Source organism: Betta splendens, chromosome 10, assembly GCF_900634795.4.
Source record: "Betta splendens chromosome 10, fBetSpl5.4, whole genome shotgun sequence".
Classification (NCBI taxonomy): domain Eukaryota; kingdom Metazoa; phylum Chordata; class Actinopteri; order Anabantiformes; family Osphronemidae; genus Betta; species Betta splendens.
In genome coordinates, this window is record NC_040890.2 from 13,706,932 (window position 1) to 13,722,377 (window position 15,446).

At 44.1% G+C, this 15,446-nt stretch overlaps 2 protein-coding genes across 2 annotated transcripts; both read right to left on the minus strand.

Annotated features, from left to right (window-relative positions):
• Positions 1-185: 185 nt before the first annotated feature.
• On the minus strand, positions 186-5,406 carry chic1 (cysteine-rich hydrophobic domain 1). Its single transcript, XM_029165055.3, has 6 exons — positions 5,216-5,406; positions 3,942-3,996; positions 2,797-2,952; positions 2,367-2,423; positions 1,889-1,948; positions 186-1,520 (listed from the first exon to the last, which is right to left on the minus strand). Exons 1-6 carry the CDS (start codon positions 5,359-5,361, stop codon positions 1,470-1,472), a joined length of 525 nt encoding a protein of 174 aa, XP_029020888.1. The 5' UTR covers positions 5,362-5,406; the 3' UTR covers positions 186-1,469.
• Positions 5,407-5,922: 516 nt separating this feature from the next.
• cdx4 (caudal type homeobox 4) lies at positions 5,923-9,045 on the minus strand. The gene is made up of 3 exons (XM_029165339.3): positions 8,525-9,045; positions 7,283-7,428; positions 5,923-6,726 (listed from the first exon to the last, which is right to left on the minus strand). Exons 1-3 carry the CDS (start codon positions 8,958-8,960, stop codon positions 6,493-6,495), a joined length of 816 nt encoding a protein of 271 aa, XP_029021172.1. The 5' UTR covers positions 8,961-9,045; the 3' UTR covers positions 5,923-6,492.
• Positions 9,046-15,446: the final 6,401 nt, after the last annotated feature.

The window sequence follows — 15,446 nt, forward strand, 5'->3', positions numbered from 1 at the left end:
ATCTTGTTAAAGTTAACGATTCAACACCTTGTTAAACATGACAAATAGCCACGTTTCTGGAAGCGGAGCAGCAAGCTGGAAGCTCCGGGCATCAGCGGAGGTCAATAAAAATCAGTTTTTACTAAGACAACAGTTGTCTGCGGTAGTGAACACATTGGCTTCAAAGAGTATGAGAAAAAGAAAAATACAACTCAACATTTTATTTTCTCTCCTCAGGGATTAGGTCATGATGGTAAACATTTACAAGAATGGTAACAGAGTCAATAATGGGACAAGGATTGAGAATCTCCCTTACAAGAGAAGAGATTTCAACCTGTATGTCTGTGTGGTTCAACTACTCCAGAGGCACTCTAATACAACACAACGCAGCAATCTCTTGACTAAGATTCAGGAAAGTATACTATTACTGGAGAGTATGACCAAAACAAAGAAAACCTCTGCTCAGTATGCCATGAACTACTGATGTATGTGATTCCCAATGCGTGGAGAGGTCCAAACACAGCATAGGTATAAGTACAAAAGTATAAAATCAATGCAAATTTGGAAATTGAAAAATGTAAATGTGTGGAAGTGCAGACTTTAAATTCTCATCTTCCAACTATCTCCAGCTTTAACAGACGAAGAGTCACTCAGTGTCATCTTCATTGGCAAAAACCTCATGGACTGAATGAATAATCTGAAATCCCAACTTTCTCCTGGGCTCAAGTGCAAAACTCAGTCTAACTCTGGCATACATTGTAACTATATGGCTTACAAGGTAAACAGGTCCATATAAACTAGAAAGGTACATAGACATCTTTCATTAATCAAAATTATGGTACAGCATATTGGCAAAAAACTAAAGAGCTAAGTAAATTCATGTAAACAATGGTAAACCAATGAACAGCTTATTCTAACATGGTATTTACAGATCAAGTTCTTTTACTAGATAGTTCCCATGTACACAGGGTTATAAGGAAAGAATAAACACAGGGAGATGTACACCTTACGTTAGGCAATTTCAACCATCCCATCTACTTGCAAAGAACTGGATTCAAAAATGGAAATCCAACAAATAGTATTAAAATCTACAGACTTGTTGAATTACCCAATGCCTTCCTCCTCCTCTTACGTGTAGACTTCTTTTCATACATAAGGCAAGGAAAGTTAAGGAAGTGGGAGGCATCACATTCTTTGCAAGGGATTATTGATAGAGGTTGATGGTTCTTTGGGGTAAATGCACTTTGAGAGTTTATCTTGTTTGTCACAAATACACGTCAGAGTGCAACGATGGGGACATGCCTAGTTGTCAGGAAATGTGCAAAATCTGCTCTAAAGCAAAGTGACAGTGTTGCAAATTCCAATGTACAAGGAGATGTACTGGGTCATCACGAGACACACCAGTGCAGACCCTTATTCCAACATACTGTATATACAAGGCACTATGGATAAGATTCAAGGGCCACGTGTCCAGTCTGATGACGGTCTCTTCAGTCTGGTCGGAATATAGGATATTTGGGTAAGAATTCTATAAGAATCACCTACAGAGAAAAAAACAATAAAACTAAAGTTTCATCAAACAGTAAGAGTTTAGTTAGTAGTGTTTATAAGCAGTTGTTCGTGTGATAGTAAGTGATTGCTCCATTTACTGTTTAGCCCTATATAATCTGTAGTGACAAAGCAGTTTCTATTTAATTTCTAAATTATACAAAAATATGCAAACATTGTTTCAATTAATTTGCAACTATTTTAATAATTGTTTAATCATTTCGGGTATTTTTCAGTCAGTAGATACTCACGCTCCCAGGAATTGTTACAGTTTAATGACAAACCTCAAATGATCAATTGCTGCAGAAAGCTTTGAATCATGCAGTAATAAAACATATCTAGTTGTTTGGTTGTGACTTACATATTCCATCATGTTACTGCTTTCACATTTTCTTTTACTGAGTTTCCAGTGCAGCCCCAGCTGATGAGAGAAGCAAAGACAGACACAATGAGTAAACACAAACAGACACAAACAAAGGCAAATCTGTCTGAAATCTCCTCTTCAGTGTCAGGGGAATTTGGGAGCAAGGCTGTCTGGTCTTGCTGGGGTCAAACTATGGCCAGACACCCTGAAGAGCTTCCTTTATGCCTGTGCACTGCCACTAGCTGTAATTTGTTGCTGCAAGACAAAACAAAATTAACACGCCATTTTACTGCTGACCTCACGATCCTTTCGGGCCCCATGAGCCAGATCTGACTCAAACAGCTTTGAGAGACTCGTGCTGCTGCTTATGAGCATGCTGGTCATTATCCAGTAGGACAGTACTTAGCTTGCACACTGACACAGATATTAAGCACTTTCACACAGGTGCCAACACACACTTTGCTGTCATTCTTACCTTGTGGTATAATCGGTTATTTTCCCACTCTAACAACTTCTGAATAGACCGTCTTGTCTGTTGGAACATAAACCAAACACATACACGTTACTCAATTGCACCTTTTTAAAGGGCACTAGTAAACTGTGACTTCTGTTAGTATTTATGGATTGACTGTCAGTTTACTAGTAATTTTCACTTTGTTGTCAGTAATTCTAAATAATAACACCATCTTTAAATGACATACCCTGAAGCTATGGGGGAAAGGGCTGTTCAGCTGTTCAGTGCAATGAGTCATTTCTACACGGAGGCACTAATTGAACATGACTTGTTATTACCCTCTGCACTAAGACAAGTGCGGCTGAATTGCTATAACAGGCCGAGTCGCAGGGCTGACGTAAGGGAGAGTTAAACTGTCCAACGCGTGTCACAGGAGGTCTCAGCGACTCACCCTCTTGTTGAGGCAGATAACGGGCCATAGACTGCAGCCCACTGTACAGCAGCAACATAAGCAGCCACAAAGAAGCCACTTTACATTCACAGGCAAGTTCTTCTTCAGACAAGCATTAATCCTGCTGATGCTGGTTTTGAATTCCTCTGGTGCTACCTGGAAAAGGGAGAGAGAAGATTTGTGTGCACCAGAGCAAAGGGCCTAGGCTGTGCTAAAAGTATGAAGTAAATAGCTAAGAGCAAGGAGGGATTGAGACATCCGTTTTGTTGTGTTGCCGACATGGAAGACTGCGAGTTACATGAGAAAGAAACCTGTGCAGAGATCAAAGAGCATTAGCAAACCAACAGGTAGACATTTGCAGATGTTTTTCAGAGATGAGATGACATCTGTAAACACGCAGCCTCTGACTTGCCAACCAAAGCTCCAGACTGTTCAAGGCAAGGAGGGAGTCAAAGGAGAGATAAGCTCAGTGCCTGTGGCAGCAACGGCTAAACAACTTGAATGGATGCTCATTCCTCTCCGAGTCTGTACGCCATAAAACAGGGGTCGTAATCTTTTATGACAGGATGCAAAGGTCTCTTTGCAAACAGCCAAAGACCTCAGAATAAAGCCCAGCAGGGCCTGATCTGCACCCTTCAATCATCATAATTGTGACCTCATCCATCACATGTCACCCTGGGTCACAATACCGAAGGTACTTTTTATTGCCCCACACTTCCCTCGGCCTGCTCTTACCCCTAAAGTCTTTTTGTGTTTCTGCGTCCGACCCAGGAAGCCTTCCTTTCTTGTCTGCTGCAGAGTCTTCATTTCATTATTTTATCACCTAGAGCTGGACCCTCCGAAACACCAGGGTCCCCGTCAACTGAACCCCTTAGATGGCTTACACATTTACAGAGCTGGACAGCAGCACATTCAGGCTGTTCTCTATACTCAGTGGTTCGTGGCTTAAAATGCATGTCCATTAGATCACAACCACTTGGAAAGGATTGAATGGGGTGGTTTGGGGAAGTTGGGGCTGTTAAAGTCCCAAAAGAACAATAGAATCACTGTGCCTTTAATTGCTTAATTCTTCCTACTTGGAACTGAACAGAAAGAAGCCCGAAGTCCAAGAAAATCAAAAAGAAAAAAACAAAAAAAAACTGTACCTTTCCCGTGAGAACAGAGGGAAATTCTGTGTCAAATTTGTTGCTCAGTCCAAACCTGAAAAAGACATACAGTAAGAGCACATATATTATTATGTTGTCAAAAGCAAAGTCTTCAATTACTCTACATGTACAGATTTTAAAGTTTGGTTTAAGACTACACGTAACAATTAAAATGACCTGAGTTGATATTATGTGATCACTTGGGCGTACTTAACGACGTGTAATTGGACATAAATTCTTCACAGGATGTAAGTGCTTCTTGATCACAGCTTATTTGCAGTATTTGTGCAAAGTGCAAAATTTGATCAGTTTAGACTTTTATCCCGAGTCAGACCATTCTACAGCTCATTCTGCACCATGACAACGAGCCCCAATGATCACCGAGTCATAAAATCTTCAACAACAAGAACAAGGAGTCCTGCAACAGATGGCAAGCCCCCCCATGCTGCATCACATCCCAGAGACAGTCTGAGTTAAATAAAGGCAGAATGGACCTAACAAGGCTTAGAGTTTGTATAAAAATACATGGAATATTAAAGACAATCCAAAAAATATTGTCAAATCTAGAATGTTTTCGTTAAATAAAATCAACTGAGCTGCTGAAATTTGTGTATGGTATTAGATAGGCTTCCAGTGTTACTGAAAAATGATTTTAATAAAAAAAAAAGTTTAAACTTAACTAGCGAGTACAGCTGCAACTAATAAGCGACTAAAATATAAACAAACTATAACAAATCTCCAGGCCATGACGTAACAAAGTTATTGTTCCAACAGGCACAATTATTATAAGAAACAACAGAATCAGGAAAAACTGGGAGGATGGCATCACTTTCTAGGACATTTTATATAAAATGTATTGAGTATTTTAAAGAGTTGCCACACCGTGTAAAATGATGTTTGTCAACAGATTCACTCTGCTTTCGGTTCTGGAGTGTGCACGGAGCACGTTCACTCTGCACTAAACTGATGATTGTTGATTGATGACTGCACGCGACGCTGCTGATGGAGCCTTGGTCTACTCGTGCATAACGTTGCACACTTGTAGCCGGCGTTAACATTACGCCCCACGTGAAAGCTGCCCCGTGTCATTTTACGGTGCTGCGGTTGCCATGGGGACATGTTAACGTTCGACGTCAAACGCCCGTTCCAAATGTCAAAACAAACGGCTAGCGTTCACGCTGGGTTGTGATTTGCGTTAGCTAGCAGGCTAGCAGCGGCTAAGCAAGCTAAGTGCAACAAAAGCGGCGGAAACGGTGAAACGCGGCTCTGCTTACACTGTGATGTGCCCGGCGCCTCGCATGACCACGGGCTCCGGGCAGTACCTGGGCAGGTGCTCCTCACTCACTACATGTTCATCCTCTTCGTCTTCTATCTCATAAATGGTATCAAAGTCCGCCATGTTGGGTAGTAAGACGCTCATGACGTCGCGTACGGGGCCGCACACGGGCGCGCGGGCACGCGCACGGAGCCGGGGTTGAGCGCCGTTCGCTGCCGTTTGATCCCAGAGATCCAGTGCAGAAGATGAGGCTGATGTCAACACCAACACTCGATCATGAGGAGATGAAGGGATCAGATTATTAGACATTATTTAAACTGACGTTGTAATCAGTATACGTCTAACGTATAGACCTGAAATAGACGACCTCACCCTAAGAACTCTATTGTTATCCAGCTATTTACGCCTAAACATGATAGAAATACTGGTTTTAGTGAGGACAGCGTTCACAGGTCATGGGTTTATTCTAACTAACTAGTAACATTTAATGTTAAATATAAGCTATTTTTACCAGAATTAAACAGACTGCGCTGAAGAAACTCCTGACCTTCTTTCTGACACATTTACTGGACTGTGCTACTTCCACAACATGTTAAGCCTGTCTGCCTGATTTATATTACTCGCACGGATTATATTAGAATAAGAAAACATTTATGAGAATATCTTAGTTTCTGGTTATATTATAAAAATATAGAACGCAGACAAATCAGCCAAAACCGGCGAAAAAAAGGATTGAAATGTGTCTATAAATTCACTATACACAAACCGGACTGTTCAAATGTGAAACTTTGCACCTTTTAACCCAAAATATAACAAAAAAATGCAGGTTTACAGAAAAAAAGTATTTTATTTACATTTTGAATGTTACCACCGTTGTCATTAACATCTGCTGGAAAATGTAGACGACTTCAAAGTCGTTTGTCCAGTGTGACACGAGCTAACGAGTCCGATTTAAACTTCCTGAGTAAACTTTATTCATATACATGTACTCTTCATCACATACAAAGAATATTTATCTCATATTAAGTCACAAACAGTTTGAAACATTTAAATTTGAAACATGTCGATTTGTTTCTCGTTCAATCTCCACGTCATTAAATCTATTCTATTAAAAAAGCAATATTTAAAGAGCCTCCAGCATTTGATTGATTTGATAGCTCAAATGTTAATCCACAGCTTTGTGCCTCAGGACGAGAGTTCAGTTCCTGTGGCTGCGTGTCCCGTCAGCGTGTCGGAGTGCTCAGTTTTGTTACATGGTCCAGACAGATGAGAACTTCACTGAGTCACAGTCACTTGCTGTATATTCCTGATAGATGGCAAGGTGTTCATTCCCTGAGGAGGGTACAGAGACCCGTGCATGTCTGTGGGACTGAGGGACCCCGGCATCGGCAGAGGACTCACTGAACCCGGGTCGCTGTGCACGGACCCCCCGCTGCCGTCACTCTGACCCATCTTCTTCTTGATCAGTTTCCTCTCTTTGGCCCTGCGGTTCTGAAACCAGATTTTGACCTGAAAAGATACAAAGAAAATGTAATTAAGCGCTTTCAGAGCAATTATAAAATTAAAATAAAACAAAACAACCTTCAGAAAAAATGAAACATAGTTTTAAAAATATATACGGCTACAGAGAAATACTAAATAATACTTTACAGTAATATTACATAACATTTATTACATCAAATCCATAGAATTTAAGCAAAATAATAAATAAACGTATAACAAATCTCAATTATCAATCAGATTAATAATAATAATTTACATAGGCCCCTATTAGTTTTGCTGACAATTCTAAACTAAACAAATGTAGAACCTAAGCATCTAAAGCACATTTTACAAATATAATTATTGTACATACGTTTGTAGTTTGGTGTTAAGCAAGCATAAAATACTGATGTGACTAAAAAGGTACAATCACCAAGTCAGTGAGTAAAATGTTTAATGACAGAAGTATCTCGCTAAATATTCCCCGTTATTCTCTATTAAGCTCATTTCATTACAGAAGCTTCCAGGGCTGGCTCTCATTTACCTCACGTGCTGTATTTAATGTGCATATTTTGAGACGTACCTGTCTTTCTGAGAGGCCCAGGTTGACAGCCAGCTCGGATTTCCTCCTGATGGTTATGTATCGGTTAAAATGAAACTCTTTCTCCAGCTCCAGCCTCTGGTGGTCTGTGTACACTACCCTGTATTTCTCCTTCGTTCTTGTTTTACCTGTGTAGGCGACAGAAACACAAAATGATTATTTTTGCTTTTGTCTTCACGCATTATCTGTCAGTAGCTGGTTTAACTGGATACTTTACACAGAGCAGGCTGCATGCCACGACCGGCCTATCTGCACACGGCATCTTTATTAGCTGTGTCTGAAATCTGCATCTCTTTGCTTCGTCTACAGATACGCAAATTGGGCTTTTGATCTGGCTGTGATGGCAACTGTAGTACAGTCAGGTCCTCACTGACAAGTCTGACACATGAGATAAAAGCAAGGGACACTCTAAACGAAAACTGCCTTTACTGTTTTTGCTGGTTTGAGTAAAAAAATAAAACATATTTCTGATACAAATTAAAAATCTACTTCGTTGGCATTCAATTTATATGACTTTGAAGCTTTGAAGCTCTCGTTTCTAAAGGCATACAGTGTGCAGGCCGACTGCTCCGCGTTTGATACATTAGCTGTGAGGAAAAACATCAGTCTTTCCGGCAATATAACTCTCAGAGAGGAAGGGAGCCTGGTGCATATCAAAGTGAGGAGGTGTTAAAAGCAAAGGCCACCGCCTGGATATGACGGATAACACTCAAACCGCCAAACAATGTGACAGTGAAGTCGACCTCACATCTCCAGGAATAATGACATTAACATCACAACTGGGCCTGGCGCCCGGTCCTCACACCCTGTTTGAAAAATTTCCACCAGCCGGAGACGACAGAGCCATTGGCCCAACATCCCATCAAAAATAATTTATGGACACATTAGCTGACTCTGGGTTATGGAAATATTATTATGAACACCCACCACTTCTCTCTTTATTGTTTTATTCTAAATTACAGACTACAAAAGCGAAATTCCTCCTGTTTTTTAACTCATCTCAATCTCCTTGGTATATTTACATTTATATACAAGTACAATACGAAATTTCGCCTGTTAGTTAATATTTTTATTTTAATGGACTTATCTGCACCAGATGGTTTTGCCGGGTTAAAAATGCGTAAAACCCCCTGGAACATTCGCGCACACAAAATCCCAAACTATCCGTGCGACTCTTTTGAAAAAAAACATATTTCAGCACAATGTTTAAGACTATGGGCTCACCTGTAGATGAGGCTTGCGCGGTTTTACTCATCCACTGGTACGAATTGCGTCTCTCTCTATCGGGGGAAAGTTGTGCGACAGGAATGTTCTCCGGCGGAGGCGGCAGCACCGCAGATCCCGGAGGATGCATGTGACTGTACTGAGATGAACAGTAAGGAACCTGTCCGGGAGATGAGTTGTTCATGGGTGTGGGAATCGCATTTGGTGGCCCCAGACTATATGCACCCCAGTCCTCCCGTGGGGCTCCGTATGTAGGTCCCCAACTCCCCGCAGACTGCGCGTGCGTATCCATGCTTGGCACATGATTGTATCCAGTAAATTCGGCGTACTGTGGCGTAGAAACAAAGTTCTGGGGAGGCAGGTTGATGCTAGATCTTCTCACTGGCCCTTGGTGATACATGCCGCTTTCTTTATCCAGTAGGTATCCAACATACATGGTTTGCACAAAAAAACAATTATAAATAAGGCAAAAACAGTAAAATGGACCTGTGGCCTTTAAGGCGACATCGTTTCCATGAAACTGTTTTTAAAAATCCTTCAGCTGTTTGTAGTCCAGAAATGTTCCCCAAGTGAAAAACGACGTAGTTCCCGGTCCGTCGCCAGTCTCACATGATTTGGCTCTTTTGACAAGACGGTAAAAGTATACTAAGGCCTGTCCTGACGTCAGCCAACCCCTCAACCTTTGCAGATTTGCATCCAAATGAGAGTGCCCGGTGCTGACGGCCCAGCTGTCCCCTTGCTTCTGTCCCTGTGGCGCGTCATCACCTGACAGTGGGCCTATCCCGAACACGACTTCTTCTCCCCATGAATAAATTAACACCACGGCCTATCAGCGAGACACACACGGTAATAAACCGAGGCAACACGTCCACAAACGAATTCCTTAAACGAAGGCCTGTGCGTAATTGCGCGCAGATATGTTTTGTTATAACGCTTTATGGTCACATTATATGAAGTTTTATCATCATGTATATTCTAGGTGCAATTAATTCGATCAGCGTGTAGTAGGATCAGAATTTTAAATCCTTATCCATTAGATCCAACACATTTGCAAGCCGTCGTGCCCAACCTCGCCTCATGCGTAAACCCCGTTTTATTTGTGGAAATATTCACTTGCAAACGAGGTGCAAAGTACGAGAGACTTTCTTGTAGGGAGCCGGACCTTTCGTATTCCGCGTTCACACCTCAAGGTCACACTTCACAGCTAATTCCGGTTACAAGGAAACCCCAACAACCCCCCACTGAGACAAACAGCGGCCTGTGACGCATCAGTCACAGCCGTCGTCCTGAAATCACACGGAATGAACTTCCCCTGATTTCTCTCGATCACAGTGTGCAGCATTCGTGTTCCTGTAGTCCACCAATTCACCAACTTCACGCTTTAGGGCATTTATTATTTTATTACAAATAGCTTAAATACACGTGTCGCGCCCCAATTAGGAAACGTCCTTTGCTATATTTTCCTGACTCATCTCTGAGGCGTCTGAGGACTCAATTAGCAGAGCTGATTAACTGGCTTGTCAAGAATCCGAGTGCACAGTCATAAATGCTGATGGATGTCCCTGAAGCCTGTTTATGGACGGCTAAATATTTATGAGACCGTTGGCCTCTGACAGTCGGCGCCCAGCCGCTTCTCTGCTTTACGCACACTTTAGGGTCCCGTGTGTCCGTCAGCGGCCTCTCTTCAAACTGGCGACCGCTGTGATACGTTTTATCTTGTACTTTTTGCATGTGCGCGCGTGGTTCCAACTCTATGTTACTTTGCCTTGAATTTACTTCTTTGGCTCATTCTTCCCCTTTTATCTTTAAATGTCCAGATGTAAAGATAATTACACCGCCTGTCCCTGAGCTTTTCCCACCTCTGTCGTCCTGGTTACATCCCTGTATTGTAGAAAAAACCTGGAGAAACTGAAGGAACTTTCATTTGTCGCTTACTCATCCGTTTGGGTTGAATCGCTACTGCCCTCTTGTGGTCTGCTTGTGGAACTGTCCCTGTTGAAATTAAATCGGTGACAGTGGAAACGAACCCATCACCTGATCATCTACCTGAACCGAACATCTTCCCCAACAGAGCACAGACTACAACCCAACGTTAACACTACACGTTGAGATATAAACATGTAATAAACATGTTTGTAATACAACAATAAACACTTCCACTGAATTTATTTAGTTCCTCTGTCATTTTTATGTCTAATTCCTTCAGGTGTAATTCATAGGTGCCTTTAAACGCTCTTTTGGTTTAAATATTAACCACATCATTCTTCAAGTTGGTGTCTGTGTTAACAGTTTTCATAAGGTTCTGTGCACTGGAGTAATTTGTCTCAGTGGCCCGTCCACTAGATGGCGCTGTCGAGTTACGTAAACGATTCGTGAGGTCGACTGCTGAGGCCGTATGTTTGCTCTGACGGTCACCGAAACATCTGCAGTAGTTTAAATGTAGTGATGTTCACTCAATTAGTATATCTGCTCTGGTGACTGTACTGTTAAGTTACGTTACTCAGCATATGTGAAGTACTACGACCTGCAGTTGCTACGTTCAAGTGAGGCACACAGTGATGCATAAACAATATTATATCCATTTAAGTAATTTACTTTTAAATAATATAGTTGATCGGTCAAGTTTGGACTTTTACCCAAACAAGATTTCAAATGCAGGACGTAAACCTGCAACAGAGTCATTTCAGAGGTACTGAACCATCCGACCACTTCTCCCCCCGATGCATATTTTGACGTTAAAGTCGACCCAGTTTTTTTCTTTCTCAGAATCCATGATGTTGCACAGATGTGCAGCTCTGCATAATAAAATCTATACCGTGCAGTGCAAAAGATTGAAAAGGTGCGTGTGATACTTTCCAGAATATTATGAAGGGCCTTGTTAGTTTTGTTCTGTACTGTTGCAGCAATTATCCCTGAAAAAGAAATCCTCCATCCCTGAGCTGTGTTACAACTATCCATCAAACCGGAATCATAACTTGTTATTCCAGTTCTCTGGTCTCTGCAGGATCCAAACCCCAGAGTCACTGTCTCAATGACCTCACCCCATGCAGTGCACCTCCAGTTCCTCCACACAGTCTATTAGTCAGATTGATCCTTATTCCTTCATCAAGAATCATGTCAGCATCAGTTTAAAACCCCAGATTTGCAGCAACGCAGTAAACGTCACGTCTCCCCCTGAGCTCAGCAGTAGTGAACATGCGCTAAACCAGAGGCGGTTGGTGGCGAGGCATCCCGAGAATTCAGTTTGTTGCATAACTTCATTGATGTTGCAGCGCTTCTTCGCGGGAAAAGTGGCGAAACAGAAACATCTGCGTCTATTTTTAGAGAAACTTCACGGCGGACACACGCACACGCACGTACACACACGCACACGCACGTACACACACACACACACACGCACACACAGTCGTGTTTGTCATCAACATGGGGACTCCCCATTGGCATAATGTCTTCCCTACCCCTTACCCTAACCATCACAAATAAAGGCAGACGTCTAATCTTTGCTCTAATCTGAACCAAAAGTTAATTCTAACCTCAGCCCTAAAATCACATGTTAACCCTCAAATAAGCCTTCAGACTGGTTGGGACCTGCCAAGTGTCCCCACGTTGTCGCAGTGTCCTCACTTTGATAGCAAAAACATGGTTTATGGTCCCCACGTCGAAGGAAAAACATTCACACACACACACACACACACACACACACACACACACACACACACACACACACACACACACACACACACACACACACACACACACACACACACACACACACACATTTTTTTGATGACTTTATTAATAGTGTGAGGTCCTGTTTCTTTGGAGTCCTGTGAGGCAGGGGTGTCGAGGAATTCATGCAGCCTTGGAGGGAACTGGAGAATCACCATGTGAAGAAGCAGAAATATGCAAAAACATTTACACTAAAAAGTCGTTTCTGATCGTTATAGTTGTGTTGACAGGATGACAAGCCGCCGCAGCAGTGGATGAATCAAACAGGTGACCCCCGACCCGCTGAGGCCGTAACCGCAGAAGCAGCAGCGCTCGGACCCTCCGTACTGGGCCACCACAGTCTGAGCGGGGACCACGGAGATCTGCACATCGTCACAGTAATCCGTCCAGGGGCTGTAATTATCCAAGACGGTCGCATTCGTGCGTCACACTTCACAAAACAAAACGCTGACAGAGCAAACGAGTGATTCCCAAGAATTAAAAGAGTCTGAGACTTTCGGCGATTTATGGGACCCAAAGCCACGAAATGGTTGTAGCGCAGCAACAAAGCGGCAGCAAACAGGAGGTTCTGATGTCCCACAGTGGGAGTCAATCCACCAGAACGAGACGGGCAGGACCAGAACCAGAACCAGACCCAGACCCAGAACCAGACCCAGAACCAGACCCAGAGGAGAGTTCACATAAAGCCATCAGCACAAAGCACATCTGGGCGCTGGAGCTGGAGGTTGTGGCACCGTGGACGCAGCATTTTTCCCATGCTCCTGGAGGAGCAGCCGTCTGAGCGCCCTCGCCCCCCTCGCCCCCCTCGCCCCCCTCGCCCCCCCACAGAGAGATCAACAATGAGGGCAAGTGGCCGAGCTGGTTCCACTGCACTTTAGCCCCTGAATGGGGATTGATGAATCTGGAGGTTCCCGAGGGTGCGCGGCTCACATACTTCTGCTGCTGCTCACCGGAAACCGCAGCAGAAACCGCAGGCGGACACCGACGCTCCGCGCCGGCCGCGTTCTCACCGAAGCCGCCGGAAGCAGGAGACGATGAGTTGAGAAACACATGCTGTCAATAATGTAAACATATTTGTCTCAGTTTCAACTTGGGCCCATCGAGACCAGCGTTCTGATGTTTTCGTAGAAAGTGTTTTAAGAGCTCCAGTAAACAATTTCAACTTCATTGGGGAGGCTAATTAAGCACACATGATTCGGTCAACCAGAATACAATTCCAGGCTTTTCATTTCCTGAAATGTGTTTAATGTTCTTCAGCGAACTTCGGCAACAGATGCCCTGCAAGCGTTTTCCAGAAATGACACAGGTGGTGAATTAGCAGATGTGTGGGGGTTCTTGTAACTTGGCGTGCATTCAGGACGTTCAGCGGGTCGATGAGTCGGTCCGCGCCCACGCCCCGGTTGAATCCCACCATCTCTGCAGACTGCTTGAGAGGCAAAAGCCCGATTCTGCTCCTCCGTCATCCTGAACCCCAGCTCCGTGGTTGTTGTCGCTGTCTCTGAACCACAGACGCTGCAGCGCAAGAGGCCTCCCGCACGGAGGCCGGGCGCGCGAACGGGGGGGGCATCCGGCTCATTGTTCTGCATTTAGGTGAGAGGCGTGGACGCGGGCCGGCCGCCATTCACCTTCATGGGCAGGGGTCTGGGAAGAGCATTGTGCGGCCGTTTGAACGGGGGCGCGACGTTTAGCTGAATTCGGACGGCGGTGATTAGTTGAATTCCGGATGTTTTTCTGGCACGGCCTCAGAGTTTGTTGGAATTAATCAATGGCTCTCGTTAAATCGCGTTCGGGGCCGTGTTTGCTCGGGAAGAGGCCGTGGAAGTGGCCGAGGAGGGGGGGGGGGGTCGTAAATTGTTACACGAGGAAACGAAAACAAACTGAACAGTGGGCGCGGCGGCCGACAAACGTGTGAGTCGCGCACCTCCTCACAGCGCTGCTTCATGCGCCGGGTTTATTTGGATCCGACCGAAGGGAACCAGGGTCTGTCAGACTGTAAATTCCGTTCTGTATGACTAAAAACACCCTCATGCACAACAAATGAGGAGTGACTGAGTGCATGATGCTCACTTGAAGAGGGAAACTCCCGCTGCTTCTGAGGAAATACGAAAAGTCATCTTTTATCACACTTACAGGAGGCAGAGGCCTCGTGGGCTCACGGTCTCGGCCCGTTAGACGCACCGGCTTGTTTGGTGCTTAATAACACGACAGTAAACACGTCCCCGTGCGGACGTCCTTCCCTTGTTTGTTTGTGTCTCTGGAAACGGTCGTCACAGGTTGCCTGTTTGGTTGTAACCTGGCCTCCTCATCCTGAGGTGAATCCTGAGGACACGCGGATCAGGGCCCGACCCGTCCACCTCGCGTGCGGTCCCCTCGGACACACCCCGCACCCCCAGAGGAAGCGCGGTGGCGCCCGGCGGACGCCTCTCGCCGCCGGGACGATGAGCGCTTCCTTCCTCTTCCCGCTCAGAGGGGCATTGTCCCGAGGAAGCGGGTTCTCGGCGTCCAAGGAGCCGCACAGAGGCTGATGACCAAGACGCACGTGTGTGGAAAATCTAATGGGAATAATCAGGACGCGTTTGATCCGGGAATCAACAGGGTTGGAATTAAAATAGCCCGAAGCCTCCGGTTGTTCTCAGTGGTGGGAGTGAGGAGTCTCTGAGGGGTTGTAAGACAAATCTGAGCAGTCATTCATTATTTTACAGGAAATGAATGAAATAACAATCTCCAACAACAATACCTGTGCCTGTTGTTTAGTGGATCTAAATAGCCATAGGTCTATGTTCAAAGCTGAATGATGAAAACAACATTAATTTCTGGTCACGGCGGTTTTAAATGCTGAGATTTCATGGTTCACAGTTGATCATGAGTCCATTTTTATTGGCAACTCGCTGCTTTATCTAAGCTCCTTAGTGTTTTTGCTTGCTGAGGAAATAAGGGAAATGATGTGCTTGGATGTTTCTTCACAAAATCATCTGTGAGTGAATAAAACTTTCACTGATCTTATTGAGGAAAGCTGTGAAACCATGTTGGAGCCATGTTAAGTGAATCTAAGAAAGAAAACAAAATCTGCAAGATCTCCAAAAAGACCTTTATCGGATATGTGACCTTTACCGGCTAATGATTCTGACTGGATTTAGAGAACCATCATCTTAGGACTCAGTCCTGGTTGCAGCCCTGTGGGAAAGTAATGAAC